The sequence below is a fragment of the Octopus bimaculoides genome, chromosome 12 (assembly GCF_001194135.2).
Source record: "Octopus bimaculoides isolate UCB-OBI-ISO-001 chromosome 12, ASM119413v2, whole genome shotgun sequence".
Taxonomy (NCBI): domain Eukaryota; kingdom Metazoa; phylum Mollusca; class Cephalopoda; order Octopoda; family Octopodidae; genus Octopus; species Octopus bimaculoides.
Window position 1 is genome coordinate 68,228,650 of NC_068992.1, and position 13,157 is coordinate 68,241,806.

At 35.4% G+C, this 13,157-nt stretch overlaps 1 protein-coding gene across 3 annotated transcripts in view; it reads right to left on the reverse strand.

Annotated features, from left to right (window-relative positions):
• The window catches only part of LOC106883001 (cationic amino acid transporter 3), a 132,534-nt gene that overhangs the window by 21,980 nt on the left and 97,397 nt on the right, over positions 1 to 13,157 (reverse strand). For all 3 annotated transcript variants that reach the window (XM_052972241.1, XM_014933858.2, XM_014933859.2), the window contains 2 exons: positions 5,755 to 5,869; positions 2,199 to 2,336 (listed from right to left, as the gene is read on the reverse strand). In XM_052972241.1, coding sequence (XP_052828201.1) covers positions 2,199 to 2,336; positions 5,755 to 5,869 — 253 coding nt within the window. The remainder of the gene's footprint in view (positions 1 to 2,198; positions 2,337 to 5,754; positions 5,870 to 13,157) is intronic.

The following is a 13,157-nucleotide window of genomic DNA, read 5'->3' on the forward strand; positions in this document are numbered from 1 at the left end:
TGTATATATATATATATATAGCTCAGTTGTTAGAGAGTCGGTCTCAATAATGAGATAGTGAGTTCGATTCCCGGATCGGGATCTGTTTTATTCTTCGGCAAGACATTTTATTGTATGTTGCTCCAATCAGTGGCGTGGAGAAGCGTATGGTATACATGGAAGACTGCTGGTTTCCATAAACAACCTTGCTCAGACTTGTGCCCTGGAGGGTACCTATCTTGGTGTAATCCAATGGTCATTCATGACTGAAGAGCAAATGTAGACTGAGATGCAGGAACCGAAGACGGACAGACAGAATTTCACTTTTATCACATTTATATAATGTGTGCGTGCGTCGGTGTGCCTATGTATACACAGACACACATATCTATACAATCTATGGAAGTGTATATAATGTGGTTGAGTGAGAGTATGTGTTGTCGTGCCAATGAGATGCGCGTATTGGTATGAAAACCACAAAGTGTATGTGGAATCCGATATTTAAAGAAGTATTTCGATATAGAGCTGACAAACTGTTGTAAGATAAACACGGAAACCATATTGTAAAAAGCTGAAGAAAATGTGGGGATTAACACACGCCATTATGCTAATAGAAATGAAATATTTCTAGTATTTCTTCTGTTCGAGTATTACTTATCACTAAATATAAATAGCAGCCACACTTTTAACTTTGCGATAAAATTCTATAACGTTTCTATGAGTTGCTGTATTTAGACGAGGCTTGTAAGAAAACTAAATGTACAGAGACTGTTGCGGAATAGATTATTGAATGCTATACAAGAACCAAGATTGTCTGTCTCCAGTTATTCCTGCACTTTAGAGAGTTCGAGAGATGGGTGTTTCTTCGCATATCGTTTTATTTTAAATTAACAGACACTTTAATTAACATGATTCTTAAGTATGGTATACGTATTTCATTTTTCAGCCATGTAATGACACAGGTGTTATTTTGCAAACAATCCTTTCGCTTGTCTCTAGAGGTTTCTCCTCTTCCTGACGAAGAACTTTACCCGGAAAGTCATATCCCCTGATTTTTCCAATCATAAATTTTCTCTGAGTGTCAATCTGATGCATTCACTGTGTAATTCGTGGTTTCAATTCCTATACCGCGTGGTGCGTTATCTTCTTGAGCAAAACACTTCATCTCACGATTTCTCGCGACTCCTTCGACACCGTGCACCTGTTCGGACAACGTCGATTTGATGGAGAGAGTGAACCTATGTGCGGCACAAACATTTAATCACTAGTGTGTGTGTGTGTGTGTGTGTGTAAGATCCAAGCATCAAGGTGCAGGAAGTTGTTCTGAAGTTCTGCTAGCTAGGAAGCATATGTACCCTCGGTTTTATTAGCTCCACTCCCTAATTTGGGAGATTTATATATAATGGACTTTATCGTCGAAGACAGCGTACGAGCGTTCATCTTTTGCCAAACGACCTTCGTAAATGATTCGTTTATAGTGATCAATTGTATGTACTCTTTTCATCAAATCGAAGTTGATGAAACGAACACAACGCAACACCCGGTCTAGGAATTGAAACTGCGATCTCGCGATCTTGAGTGTATCATTCTAAATACTAGATACCCTTCATACTAGTGCAGATCAAAATTAAGCCCTAACAGACGCTCTTTTGCACAGACCGAATCAAGACGTAGTGCACGAAAATATTCTTCACTGTCGTCTGACTGAAACCAAGTTGGGTAGAAAATTCTCAGACCGACGAACAAATGATGAATTCGTCCTTCCCCCATTTCAGAATTTTATGTTCCAGAATCTCCTTCGTTTTAAAACAGAAATAAATAGACCAACCCACTCAAAGGAATCTGGAAATTATTTATATTCCGTTATGTATTCAAATTCTGAATGTTTCAGACACATGAAGTTGTTCAAAAAACTATGAAGTAGAAAATAGGGTAAATAATTAATTAATTGCATTTGCAATTGCTACCCATTTTAAGTTACTAAAATACTATAAGTGTTTAGGTGGTTCAATCCCGCTTATTATAAGCTTATCCCTCGGTTTATCATACAGATCTCATCAATCTAGAACGATGCAATTCCATTAGAAATATATTTCTATTAGACTACAGTATCTCATAGCCTAGATTGTTGAACAAAACAACGTAAGCATTTTGCTAGCACTTTGCCAAATCGGACAATCCACAGCGCTTAAATGTATAAATGCATAATGATCACTCACCCCAGTTATTCCTTCAGGGAAGAATCCAGGATGTGCAGTCCAATTCTGACTATTAACGTGAAAAAATCCAACACAAATAATGCAGGCTACCACAACAACGTTGAGAAGACTACAGACACAGCTGACAACAGATGTAACCTGCAAAAAGAGAAATATTCAGAAGCTTATAAGATGTAAATATTGAAAGACAGGAGAATCTTTTTATTGCAATTGTACATGTTAGTTATGAATGATGGGATTATGAGGGAAAATTATTGATTACATGAATCCAGACCAATGAAACATTATCTTCGATCCCCTCTTCAAATGCCGCTGGACTTTCTTTCCAAATTAATATATAGTTTACATCAATATGTGTGTGTGAGATAATATGTATGTATATCTTTTAACCTGTATTGTATCATTAGCGATATGCAAATAAAGCTCCTGTTTCAATTATGCCGGGTACCGTTTAATGATACTGACTAGTCAGTCAGATTTTCGGGGTTGCATCATGGTTATTCTGATATAGAAAAATATAATGCTAACCTCTGTGGTTAATCCCAAAATGCAGCATCGCCTGATGAAACGAATCAATAATGATAATCAACCGGATGTCCAGCGATAAAATGGACTATACAGTAATAATGCCGAGGATACTGACTCTGATGACAAAATAATGGGACTTGTGGAAATGCGCGTAGCGATGTATTAAATATTTATAAATTCCATCCTAAAATTACTGTTTTATATATATATATATATATATATATATATATATATATGTATGTATGTATGTATATATAGCCAATGAGTAATGACCGACTCAGATGTTTACTTTATTTCTGTTGAATTCAATGTCACACACTACCATGAATTTGATAAAGATAAACGAACATCATCGATTTCTTGCAATGCTTATTGTGGTTGAGCTGTGTTACATAGATACTGGGTCAGCTGCTGCTGCTGCTGAAATCGTCCTTTTCTATTTTGCTTTATATAAATGAGTGTATAGATCAACCTTAACTCTTTATTCATATACGCACATCATCATGAGATGACATAATTTAAGTATAGATATTCACCTCCTTACCTTGACCTTCCGTATTACTGAAACAGATCTCAGAAGAGTAACACGTGCACTTGATTATCGTTAAATACAGGTATATGATGCGCGTGCGTGCACACACACAAATAGTGACGTTATAAGGTACTATAGTATAAATTTACAGTTTAACTTGCACTGTGCGGTGAACGTTGAGTCAATGGGAAGGAGTTACTAGATGAAATTTCTGACGGTGTAAATGGACAAAGTCTCTGATATCCGAGTGGCTAAAAAGTGTCGGCAGAGAAAGGAATCGATGAGTTATGAACTGGATGCGGTGCTTCCCCCTTTGAGTGCCCGAGTGGGACTTCTTCTCTGAAGACCTTCTGTTGTTCAGTTTTCTTGATGTTTTTACTGCCACTATTCCTTAACATGTGAACATAAATGCATGTACGAAGCTGTAAATCCTTGGGCTTTCGTATACATTGATGACATTGTATATCGGTTCACCTCTTTCTAGTAGACATGACTACATCGCCGATGTGGTTTTCCTTTGTAAAAGGATTTGGCTGTGTAATCAGGTCATAGTTATTGATCTTTCTTCAATAGATACTAAAGATTCTACAGTTAGCGAGCATTCTGCCTACGTCCCACCACTATTTCCTGAAATATCCATCCTGTTGTTATGCTGACTGTCATAAGATTAAAATGATTATGAAAACATTACGCGATTTACATCAAGTTGCTATTCTTATTATTCACCCCCCCCCCAAAAAAAAAACTCCAATCAAACAAAATTATAATTAGACAAAATTCAAGATGGACTTATCAATGTTGTTTTTTTTCCTTCTTCTTTCAAACATTCTAACTTAAAAATTGTTGAAAGCTGGAAATGTTTAGTGTTTTTCAAACCGTGGGACATGCAAGAACTACGTGAGGAAAATCAAATTGTCTAATGTTATCATTTGTTATGACAGTAAGGTGTGTCATTTGATGGTGAATTAGGTTGCTATCTTTAGTAGATTATAATTCATTATTAGGATTGATGTGACCAAACTTCCATCTAAAATTCTCCTCTTATCTGAACAATATGAATATTGAATTCGACATCTGATCTGTGCACTTAGTGTTACCACGACTTAGATATCTAAAATTCCCAACTCATCTAAATACTGAACGTGACATCTGATCTTCACAATTAGCAACGTTGATCCATCATTTATAATTGCTATTATAGACAGTAGAAGTATACTCGAATGTTCTTCAACGCCTCTTGGAATATAGATATTCCACCGTGTTAACTTTATGTCGGCATGTTTCAAGACTGCAATTGTTGTTTAAGCCTTTGTGTGCCATTTAGAAATAATAGCTAGATGGCCCTCAAAGTACAACCGACCAAACTAAAAGAAAACTACATAGCAGAAAGTGTAGTCCTAAGAGATGTTCACAAATGACTTGCCTTAATATTTGGTTAAACAGCAACACCAACAGTTGTTGTATGAACAGATAAATAGAGTAAAGCTACCGATTTAATCAATTGTCCTCCTAAGTTTCTGATATTTAACATAATTCAATATTTGATATGCTGTGTAATGATATAATGATTTGTATTTATATCTTTATTAGTTTCAAACAAGTTTATAGGGATGCAAACAGTTTGACATTAACACTTTCCATGATAGAAATCCTACTACTACTAAAGTGGAATTGTTTAAACCGGAAAATGTGAAGCGGTTTTTCCCATGTACCTTAATGAGCACTCTGATATTGCACGCAGTCAATAATAATTGCTAATATAATAATTATATCACCATACTTTTCGATTTTGATGAATTGCAAAATACGCGATTCTATAACTTGTCTATGTATCAATATATGTTTGTCGCTAACGTTAGATGTGTTGAATTAAAGGGCGACTTTCCTACAAAAGCATAATTAATCACAGTACTAGAGATGTGGATATTTTTGAAAGCTGTTTCGTGAACTGTTGCTTTTATTTTCGTTGCTCTATTCTTTGCTGCCATGAACAAAGACAGATACATAACTAATTCAAAATTGAACATATTACATATCAAAAACATTTAAACATTGCGGTGGACACAGCTTTAATAATTTACTATTTGATGATCGACAAAATTATGTTGACGAATAATTGCTAATATAACATGACAACTGACACACTAAAGAAGCCATTAAGAGGCATTGAGTTAGTTTGAGACTGCAAAAATAAATGTCGGCGTAATGTGAACTTATTATTCTGCAACTGTGCAAAACACCAAAACACCCACTGATGTGCCATAATTTGATTTATCGTTTGTATTATTTGAGTCACGAAATATAGCAAGATTCATGGACGATACACATATTGCTAAAATTAGATAATGTTAATACAATTTCATGGCCTAAAACTTAAATAACTACGATTAAGGAGTTTCTGGAGTGGGGGAGAATATAATGAACTAAACCCTATTTTGTCGGTGCAAATTAAAATTAACCTCTATATGCAAAAGATATGAAATATGCCCATTTTACCTTTGCTCCGATCATTGTTACAAATGTTGCTATCAGCACTATAGACAATGCCATGACATCCGGATGTGTGTCCATCCCAGGTCCAGGGGACCATCCTAGTCTCTGGTCAAGATATCTAAAAACAAAAAAAAGACATATACGTAAATATGAAAATGATGCAATAATTTAAATGAAGGAATAGACGTTATTGCATTTTGCTGATTAGTACAGCTAAAAGTGTTTAATACTACTACTAATAATAAGATTAATAGGTTTGGAACAAGACCAGCAATTTTGAGGAGAGAACGGAAGTTGAATGTATTGACCTCATCAACCTCTCCTTCCCCCAAATTTCACCCCACCTCTCCAGCGGACCTGGTGCACAATACCCTCTCACACACACACACGCACACACACACACACACACAAAACAGACCATTCCGATTTTTTTTTCCGCGGATTCCTGTTTTCGATGAAGGAGATTCCAAATATGCAAGAAACCACGTTTACAAAACTTTGAATTCAAAAAGCATATAGATATGTGTATAACGAGATAGAGAGGGAGACGGACGGGTAGACTGATGGGCAGATAGACAGACAGACAGATAGATAGATAGATAGATAGATAGAAATTTAACGGATAGATAGATACACAAATAAATATATGGATGAAAATGTTCAAAATTTAATATTGGGGTGAAATTTGAACCCCTTATTAAACTTTATAACATTAATTATTAAATATATCAATGTTTGTTTCTCATAAAATCGTGTATGTTAAATTTACATTTAATTATTATTTGCGATTATTTAAGGCAAATAGAAGTGAAACGCAAATTCTTTTCAATTTAAAGTTTATTTTATTTGATTTAGATTTCCATATGTTCGTCAATTCGCTACGATCTCTTTAAGGTAATCAAAATTTCAAATTGGGGTGAAATTTGAAAAGGTGTTTTTTTTTAAATTTTTTAATTTATTTTTTTATTTTTTTGCATAGTCGTAATCTCCGACATCTAAAACATAGGAATCCGATTTTTTTAAATGCATTTTTCAAGGAGAGGTGCGATTCTGCATTCGCCTCCAATTAAGTTGACATATATCCGTTGACTGGCGGTCGGTAAATACTGCCAGCAGTATGTGGCGAGGTGTCAGTTCATTAAGTCTATTCCGAATCATGCTGAACGTCTCTATCGCTTTCTTACGGAGAGCAGCAAACTGTATCCGGACCCTCTTAAAAATGTGGATATATTTGAAACTGTAAGCTTACTCTATTTTTTGTAACTTCTTGTATTATGCACGTTTATTTAAACGTAGAGCGTTGGCCGAAGGTAAAGCGCGTGCACACATTGGTTAAGATTAGTTTTAGGGTCAGTTTTGGGGTTTGGTGGTGTGCACGCGTTTTACCTTCGTTCGTAACCATCATAAAATGCCAGAATCACTGACACAGTTTGCCCTAATTCTTCATTGCGTTTTTCGTAATCTACATATTCGTTTTACCCTAGAAAACACTTTCTTTTCAATTTGTTGTTGGGAAAGATTATTCATATTTTCCAAAACAAAATATTACTAGTATCAATGAAACAGTAAATAGTAAGTAATAAATAAGCTATTTCAGCATTCTTGATAATTTTAGGTGTCTTATATTACAGAAGCAAATCAAATTATGTGAATAGATCGTAAGATTGATCCGTAAAACTTTCAAATAGCGTTGACGATAATTTTTGTCCTCGCGAATGCGAATAAACATGTCCTCCGGTCTGGAAAACGATATAACCGGTTAATGTGTATTACTTGGCATGCGTAACTGAACATACAGAGAAACACCTTTCCTTTTAAATATATTACTAATGATCCGTTATCTATAATATATAAATCAAAAGATCTGTGTGTGTGTGCGTGTGTGACTGATCATTAGCTTCATCCCACGTAAAATCAATATTTTTCAACCGATTTCGTCCATGCTTTGCAAATATATCACTTGTGTTCCACAAAAGGTTCTAAACTGTTTAGATTTGTCGCTTAAGGAGTAATATGGAACACTAAAAACCTATAGTGACTATTGTGGACAAAAGAGGTAACTTTTTGCGTAGTAACGGTCAGAAATTGACTCCCTTACACCGGAAGGTGTGTGTGTCTGAGTCGCCTCATTCTCGGAGGAACATTCGACAACATCCACAAACTCAAACAATACATTGCAGAGAATGAGATGAGCTGTTTATCATACGGTGTTCGGTAAATTCAGTAAAAGTTTTTTTTTTTTTATTATTATTATTTCTGTGGCTGGAAATGTACATTTCGTTTGATGACAGCATAAAGTGAATGAGAGAAAATTGATAGGGACGTGTCTGTGTTGATGCGGGGTGCGAGACAGAAAGTGTGTTGTGTGAATGTGAGACAGAGAGAGAGACAGAGAGAGTAAGAAAGAGAGAGAGAGAGAGATGTGTGTTGCTGTGTGTATGTGTGAGCGGTTCGGCAAAAGAGAACCGATAGAATAAGTATTAGGCTTACAAAGAATAAGTCCTGGGAGCGATTTGCTCGACTAAAGGCGGTATTCCAGCATGGCTACAGTCAAATGACTGAAGTAAAAGAGCAAACGGGTATCTTTTTAAATGAGTGTGTGAGTGATTGACAGACAGACACTGAGACAGAGAGGTTTGTTGTCGGAAAGAGAGAGAAAGTTATCGCTGAGTGTGAGTGAGAGAGAGAGAGACAGAGAAAGCGTACATTTTATTTACTTTTTCTCGCATCTTTTTTAGTGTGTGTGTGTTTGACAGACAGAGAGGTGTCTTGCTGTGTGTGTGTGTGTGTGAGTGAGAGAGAAGGAGAGACTGTGTGTCACTGTGTGTGTGTGAGAGACACCATTTTTAAATTCTAAAATGTTCATTCGCTTGAGAAACACATGCATATATATATATTTATGTATGTATGTGTATATGGCAGATAATGGATGTACGTTGCACAAACCCCCACATATTCGTATGGCAGAATTGTGATAGTTTCACTGTGAAAGCATTCTGGGCATAGGAGAAATACACCAGTATTTGTCAGAAAGCTAACAGGATAAATATAAGTTACAGGTACGCAGCATCTTGCACTGATGTCATTTCGTTACAATAATTCTGCTAGTCTAGAGCTATACTCAACTGTAATCACATACATGTGCACACATTCAAATACATGCACACTCACATATAGCCAAGTATTCATTAAAATACACATACGGATGTCTGTTTGTCCTTTGTATATTATATATAAAACAGTAAGCAGGAGGAAGGATTCAGGGCTTTTGTAATAGGCAATAAATTCCATGTAAAAGTGAATTTTCGATGCAGTGATCCAGTAGTTCGCGATAATTCATTATTTTCAGGAAAGGAGGGAGAAAAAAACTCAATTGACGTATATTACACCGCTGTGCGAGCGCGCGCGTATGTGTGAATGGTGTATTGTGTTCAGTGTATCGTGTTCAGTGTATGATGTGTATCACATACTTGTTTCGACCATCAATTATTCCCATGACTTCGTTATTCCTATACGAATATATTTTCTATTGAAACTTTTGATGTGTAAAAGCATTCTGCTTGTCGCAATCAATTTGTTTCTACCATGCCATTATTATTCTATTTTCTGTATCATTTTTTATGTCGAGGTTCTCCATGTATAAAATAAGATTAATTGCTCTGAAGATAGTAGTCTGGTGTATGAACGGTATTGATACATTTGTAACTTATGTTAATGAAATGCTCTGAGGAGAGAGCCAAATATCGAATGTCTAAAGGTTATAGTATACAGTAATGGTGTCCTGCCAAATTTGTTTACCCAAATCTAAAAGCACACATTTCCTTATATAATTAGAAGATTACATTTTCTCTCTTTCATTTGTACAACTAAAAATATTTCCAGTTTTACGCAACAACCACTTAAAATCCTGCACTGAATGAAAATGGGAGAAATTATTAAGCGGTCTCTTTCTTTTCTTTTTCAATGTTAGATAATAATACTCATAGTAATTTCAAATTACATGCATCACTCAGTCACAGACGAATAATTCTCCTGTTAACTCTGAGTAATTGTTAACACAAACACTATTTCTCTCACAAATCGATCGTCTATTTTGCTGATCCACGATGAAAGGCGTTCTATTTAAAACGACTTCGTTTCTCTGATTTTGAATACTTTCACTCGGACTCATTTTGCAATGTTAAGGTAAACTGTTAAAGTCCTTTGTTGCATAAGGTAAAAATGGTTGGTATTTGTAGCTGAGTGAAATCTAAATAATGGAATCTGACGATACTTTCCTATTGATATACAGATCGAGGCTATAACGTTTAAAGTGGGAATTCCTATCTAACGCAATCGTTTACTTTGGTATTTGAGTGCAACTTGGTCGTACAAGAATTGATTTCAAATTTTAATAATTTAATGCATAACGTATAATTCTAGAGTTCAGGTTTTGGTAAAGTTTCAAATTTTCACACAAGACTAGAAATTTCGTGAAAGGTTGGGAGCTAATCGATTACATCGACCCTAGTGTTCAACTGGTATGTTTTTTTTTTGTTTTTTTCATAGACCCCAAGTGGATAAAAGGCAAAGTTGATCTCCAAGGAATTTGAATGAAATATTGCTAAGCATTTTTCCCGGCATGCTACCCATTCAGCCAACATGCCGCCTTAAGATCATTTATTGATATTATACCATAATATAAGGCAGCAAGCTGGTGGCGGAATCGTTAGAACGCCGGACGAAATGCTTAACGGTATTTCGTGCGTCTTCACGTTCTGAGTTCAAATTTCGCTAAGGCCAACTTTGCCTTTCATTCTTTTGGAGTCGATAAAATAAGTACCAGTCTAGCAATGGAGTCGATGTAATGAACTTGGTCCCTCCCCAAAATTGATGGCCTTGTACCTATTCTAGAAAGGACATTACCACTTAATTTATAGTTTACAAAATGTGGATGTAGAAATATTGGTTTCGAATTTTAGCAGAAGACCAGTGATTTCGGGTGACAGGGTAAGTCGATTAGATTGAACCCAGTACTCAAATTATCGACCTCGAAATGATGAAATGCCGCTAAGCATTTTTAGCGGCGTCCTAACAAATCTGCGAGCTTGCTACCTTTGATATATAAATACTATTGCAATAGGTATAGGTACTTTGAAGTCGACAAATTGATAAATGTCCGAAATATCGATAAACTGTATAAACACAGTTTCTTAGACATTATATCTATTCAATCCGAACGAAATATATACAGGTACACGTTATGACTAAGATAGAGATAGAATTTAGCCTTTTTCACTCGAATTCAAGAAGGAAATTATTATAATTTAGATACGACAAAATTTGAAAGAAGAATGTGAGTCGATGCCATGGACTTCTGTACAAGACTGGCCCTTTTATTTTCATCTCGAAGTCATGAAAATAAAATTGAGCTGAATGGGATGTTAACTCTGGATTTTCAATTTTGTGTGTAAATTACAGCGTAATAGAAAATCTACATCGCATTAGCCCAAATTTATAGGATTCATTTTGTAAACACACACACACACACACACACACACACACTTCTGTTCAAATAATACCGAGCTAGACGTTTCTCTCCAGTTGCTTAGTAACTTTATATAGCATTACCTAAAAGAGTACAAGGCAAAAAAAAAAAGAAAGAAACCAGTTTATATGTAAATCTAGACACTAAATCAATTTACGGATTCCGGATCAAGTCATTCTGACTGAAGTCAATACACATTTTCAGTTGGTTGAGGCGAAAATTAACAAATTGAAAGAATTACTCTGAAGTGATATCAATTTTATATTTTTGTCAAATATCATCTATTTGTCCGAATTTGCATTTGAAATATTTCTATTGAATCATTATAAAATGCATCAAAATGAATTTTAAATATTGAAACTATTATTCACTTTCTGTTATAAACTAGTAAGTGTAATGAATTACAGCATCACTAGTTATTGCAGACAGGTTCCTATGATAACAAATTTCTTACAATATTTTCCGAAGATGAAACACACACACAGTCAAAAGTTGTTATGTAAAACTACCACATTTTACTTTCGCTACAGAGGAAATATTGATTCTCTGTTGATAGTTAAATAGTTATGTTCGCTAAGGTCTTGTTTGCAACTCACTTTCTGTAAGGAAACATCTAAACCGATGTCAAAACAAAATTGTGAAACGTGTGTGGTGGGTATATATATATATATATATATATATATATATATATATATATATATATATATATAATTTATTGCTCCGTTATTGGTGGATCGGCAAACTGTAGACCATCCAATGAATGATAAAGATTTTTTTCTTTCCTTATCTTTCAAACACCAGCGTCTTTTCTCGTTTAATATTGTATCTTTGAGTTTGAAAGATATAAATGTGTGTAAATATGTGTATATGTGTGTTTGTGTGTACCTATATATAGTGGAAATAGGTTTCGCCACTAGCTGATGATTGTCTCACATTGAGGATGGATAACATCCAGAAACCTAGGTCTGTGAGTATCACGTAAGGCTAGAGATGGTAGCGATGACCTCACTTGCAAATGCTATATACGGACACAGACTGTGTACCGTTAGCCAGCTATAAAAGATATTTTCCTGGGTCTGAAACTACTGTAACATCATCTTTACAGGAATGCCATGTTTTGTTGGTATATAAACATTACTATCCAGTACTGTTATTGTATTTCTCTGGCTCAGATATTTAAACCATGTTGTTTTTCTCGATATAACTCCCGCTTTTCCTCCTCGTTTATCTCCCCTGTACCTATCCCTTTGTCTCTTTGATTTTTCGTAATCCTTCGATCCCGCTGCCTCCCACACTTCTTTCCTCTTTCCACGTGACCGCCAGCACCTCTTATGTCCATCTATGATCCTGCCTTATGGCTTTCGCTTTATACACACCGACTCAATTCGATTAGTCCTCAGTGGAAAGACACCTGCTGTCATATTCTTGTTGTTTGTATTTGTCTTTGTTGCCGCACGCATTCGCAAGCTTTCTTACAAAAAATCTAATCCTCTCAGCATAGACTTTTGGCGGGGAAACCACATCGAACAGACTCAAGTGTAACTGCCCGAAACTGTAAGGACATCTGGTAACTTGACTGACGAAAGAAGGTCACGGACTGACCCATCCTTCTTTTTTCCCTGCCCCTGTAATTGTTGTTTTTCCTGTCCACCTTTGTATCGTTAATCTGTCCGGTTGTTTTATTGTCTTTTATTGCGTTTTACATTTTTATATATATGTATACACAGACACATGCACACGCACAGAAACACATACACACACACACACACACACACACATGTATGTGCGTCTATATATACACACATATGTGTGTGTATGGGCGTATATATGCATGTGTGTATAGGCTTATATATATATATATATATATATATATATATAT